This window comes from Mycteria americana, chromosome Z (genome assembly GCF_035582795.1).
Source record: "Mycteria americana isolate JAX WOST 10 ecotype Jacksonville Zoo and Gardens chromosome Z, USCA_MyAme_1.0, whole genome shotgun sequence".
Lineage (NCBI taxonomy): Eukaryota > Metazoa > Chordata > Aves > Ciconiiformes > Ciconiidae > Mycteria > Mycteria americana.
The window spans coordinates 4,389,355-4,392,628 of record NC_134396.1 but is presented as its reverse complement, the minus strand read 5'-3'; the positions used below and the strand labels follow the sequence as shown (position 1 = coordinate 4,392,628).

Here is a 3,274-nt window from a genome sequence, read left to right as displayed (position 1 = left end):
AGAGCCACTGCCTTCCCCCAGCTCCCAAAACCAGGCACCTCAGCCCTGGGGCTGCTGAACCTCCAAGGGAGCCAGCCATGTCGGGACTGCTTTGGCAAGGTGTCTGAGGCAGAAAGCAGAGAGCTCGGGCTGGGATGCCCCAAAAAACCCCAGGCAGTGCCAGATGCATCCTTCCCCCCAAAAAAACCCCAGGCAGTGCCAGATGCATCCTTCCCCTCTTCCCTTTCCCTGTGCAGCAGAGGCTTGGCTGGAGACCCCCACGCGTGCGTTGCTCAGGGAACACGGCTGTGCCGAGGGGTCTCTCTTGGGAAGTGCCGTTTGGGAGCGTTCCCAATCCCTGGGGCGGCTGCAGCGCATCCGCCGGGGCTGGGAACCGGAGGCTACCGGCTCTGCAAAAGCCATTTGCAGCCACCCCATGCATTCGGGCGCCCGAGAAACTTCCTCTGCTCCGCTCGCACGGGGAAGGCTCTGCCTGGAGCCTGCCCTGCAGCCCTGGGACGCGCTGCCCGTGGCATCCCACCAAGCCCGTGCCTCATCGCGCTGCCTGACCACAGCCCGGTTTGCCCCGCGCCCCCGGGGACATCTGGGAGGGACCCCGAGAGACAAGTTACCCGCAGCACAGCGGCAGGTTTGCAGGCGCAGCACTGCTGCACGCTGCCAGGGAGGGGACACGGGACAGCCCCATCCCAGGGACCCCGCTCTCCCCGGCAATGCTGCACGAAGCCTCCCCACGGGAGGGTGGTTGTGGGGCAAGACAAACCCTGCGGGTCTGAGGCAGGGCAGAAGCCAGAGCCAAGCCCGGCATCCCCACAGAAACCCTTTATTTTGCACCTAGTGCCCAGCCTTCACGCTGGGCTCAACTTGCCTGGGAAAGCATGAACCTGTGGGCTGAGAGCTGCTGAAATGCAGCACGTCAGCGCAGGCAGAGCCTGGCTGGGGGAAGCGCCATCTCCTTGCAGTCCTGGGCTTCTTGGATTTCTCCGCTTGCTGTTATTTTATCCGGGTGAAAACACTGGTGCCAATCCTGCAGGAAACCCCTCATCACTGTGGTTCACCCAGCTGGGGTCACCTACGCTGTGGTGGAGGGTACAGAGGGGAAACCCGAGCGGGGGGCACTGTGTTCCCCACTGCCTCGCTGGGTGCTGAGTGGGATGCCCTGGGCTCCAGCACCCTGTAGTGGAGGCTGCACCGGGTGCTGGCATCGCGTCCTGCTCTCTCCCTGCTGGGGGAGTGCAAGGAGAGTCCTGGGGGGGCCTGCTGCGACCAGACCCCGTCCTGGGGTCACCCACCCTGCCGGCACACCCCTCCTCAGGGCCTGGCCAGGTCACAGGGATGCTTCTTAGCCCCTGGCTCATCACTGGTGACAAACCCATTTCACCCTCCCGGTCCTGCCATGGCTCATCGTGTGGGATTCCTCCCTTCTCCATCCTGGGGTGCAGGAAAGCTTGGCACAGCAGTGGCCAGGACCCAGTGCTCACCGGGTGGCTTTCCAGTCCTCGGTGGGGCTGTCGGCTGCCTCTCGCAGGAGCCACAGGGCGTGCAGGGTCTCCTCCCCATTGGTGCCCACATAGCACTGGCCCAGGAAGGCGGTCGTCCGGGCTGTCTCCGAACCTGGAAGGGTCCAAGGTGGCATGAGTCGGGGTGGCGAGGTGCGAAGCCACCCCCCTGCATCCCACTGGCATCCCCGCTGCAGGGTGATGAGCCTCTCCTGCCTACCTCGGAGCCTCCAGCGCACGGTGAAGGAGAAGGTGGGCTGTGGGACCAGCCCCACGTCCTGCTGGGACCCCTCCAGTGGTGAGGTGAGGCTTTCGGAGTTGCCAGCAGCAGGCCCCGGCAGGTAGGAACCAGAGAAGCTGCCGTCCTTGCCGAGGACGGACACGACCATCCGGCAGCCGGTGTCGCTCCGCCACGACCCGGAGAGGAGGCACTGCAATGCCAAGTGCTGTGGTTTGGGGTGCCTGACCAGGCAGGGGGACATCCTGCTCCCACCCCACCACCCTGGCTCTGCCTGGGGATGCCTGCAGCACTGGGGGACACACCATGGACCCTGTGTGAAGCTGCTGCCACCGTCATCGCCACCTCGGCGTGAGCATCGCACCCGTGGCACTGATTGCCTTCAGCCCAACCGCTGCTCTGGGCTGTTTGCTGCTGCCACACAGGGGAGAGTGGGTCCTCCCCATGCCAAAGCAGAGGGTGTGCTGCTTTCCCTGCACAACTTGGTGGGAAATGGGGTTTCTCTGGGACGTGGCTCCATTTGTCTGTCTCTGGACAGATTCCCACGGCGAGGAGCATCCTTGCAGGAGCGGTCCCTCCCCCCCAGCCTCCCCGCAGCTTCCCTCAGCACTGCATAGTGCTGGTCCCACCAGCTCCAGCAGCCTGGCCCTGGCTCCCTGCTGAGCACCGCAGCCCCAGCAGCAGCCTTTGGAGTCTAGCAGGGTGCCAGCACCGCGTCCTCATCGCCACCGGTCCCCGTACCTTCCTCTCCGCAGGGGTGACGCACACCACGAGGGCCAGGGCGAGGACCAGGGCAAAGGCACCGCTCCCCATGGCCGTGGGGCTGTGAAGCGCCCGGCACAGCTCCCTCCCGGCCCCACACCCCGGCCCCCTTTATAGGGCTGTAACTGGAGCCCCGCAGGCACCGAGCTGGCAGCCGTGGGGTGGGTGGCCGGGTGGCAGAGTGCCTGGGACAGGACAGGCGAGGCGAGGAGGTCTGCGTGACCTGGGCAGTGCCGGAGGAACGCGGGGATGAGCACGGCTGTGGAGAGAGGCGGGGGCGCGGGTTTTTTTTTTAAGGCCCTTATAGCAGCCTGGAAAGCATCAACTACCTTCCTTGGGAATCTGTCTCCTGTGCTTGCAGGCTGGAAATTATTACCTGTTTAAACATTTAACCGCTCCCTGCTTTGCTGGTGCCACTGCCTGAGCAGGGTGTCACCCACGGGGTGCCAGGGCATCCCTGCCAGGGGCACGCTGCAGCGGCTGCAGCACTGCACGGGAGGGAAGGCTTGCCCTGCCTTCTGCTTTAGCAGCAATAAAATTTCCCTAGCATCTTCTGGATATCAGCTGCTAATTTCGCTGCTTTTGCTTTTACAGGAGTTAAACACAGAAGGGCACTGCGGTCCAAGTGAGTGAGCTTGCTAAACGCACTCAGCATGATAACCAGCCTTGTATTTGCACCTCTTCCTTATATTTGCTGCTCTTAGGGGCTTTGGATCTACAAAACACAGCATGCAGTGTCCCTGCGCTGCTGAGCTGCTTCTCTGCTCGCTGCAGTGCC

At 63.7% G+C, this 3,274-nt stretch overlaps 1 protein-coding gene across 1 annotated transcript; it reads right to left on the bottom strand.

The window, feature by feature from the left end:
• Window positions 1–990: 990 nt before the first annotated feature.
• Window positions 991–2,547, bottom strand: LOC142402699 (avidin-like). Its single transcript, XM_075488430.1, has 4 exons — window positions 2,476–2,547; window positions 1,717–1,927; window positions 1,479–1,611; window positions 991–1,024 (listed from the first exon to the last, which is right to left on the bottom strand). Exons 1-4 carry the CDS (start codon window positions 2,545–2,547, stop codon window positions 991–993), a joined length of 450 nt encoding a protein of 149 aa, XP_075344545.1.
• Between the last annotated feature and the right edge of the window lie 727 nt (window positions 2,548–3,274).

What these genes read in the sequence shown, in the direction of transcription:
- LOC142402699 (XM_075488430.1), bottom strand. Translation starts at nt 2,547, where the DNA reads ATGGGGAGCGGTGCCTTTGCCCTGGTCCTCGCCCTGGCCCTCGTGGTG. An exon ending in TCACCCCTGCGGAGAGGAAG is followed by an intron (nt 1,928 to 2,475) that starts GTACGGGGACCG and finishes TTGGCATTGCAG; the next exon opens with TGCCTCCTCTCCGGGTCGTG. An exon ending in GAGGACTGGAAAGCCACCCG is followed by an intron (nt 1,025 to 1,478) that starts GTGAGCACTGGG and finishes GGTTTCCTGCAG; the next exon opens with GATTGGCACCAGTGTTTTCA.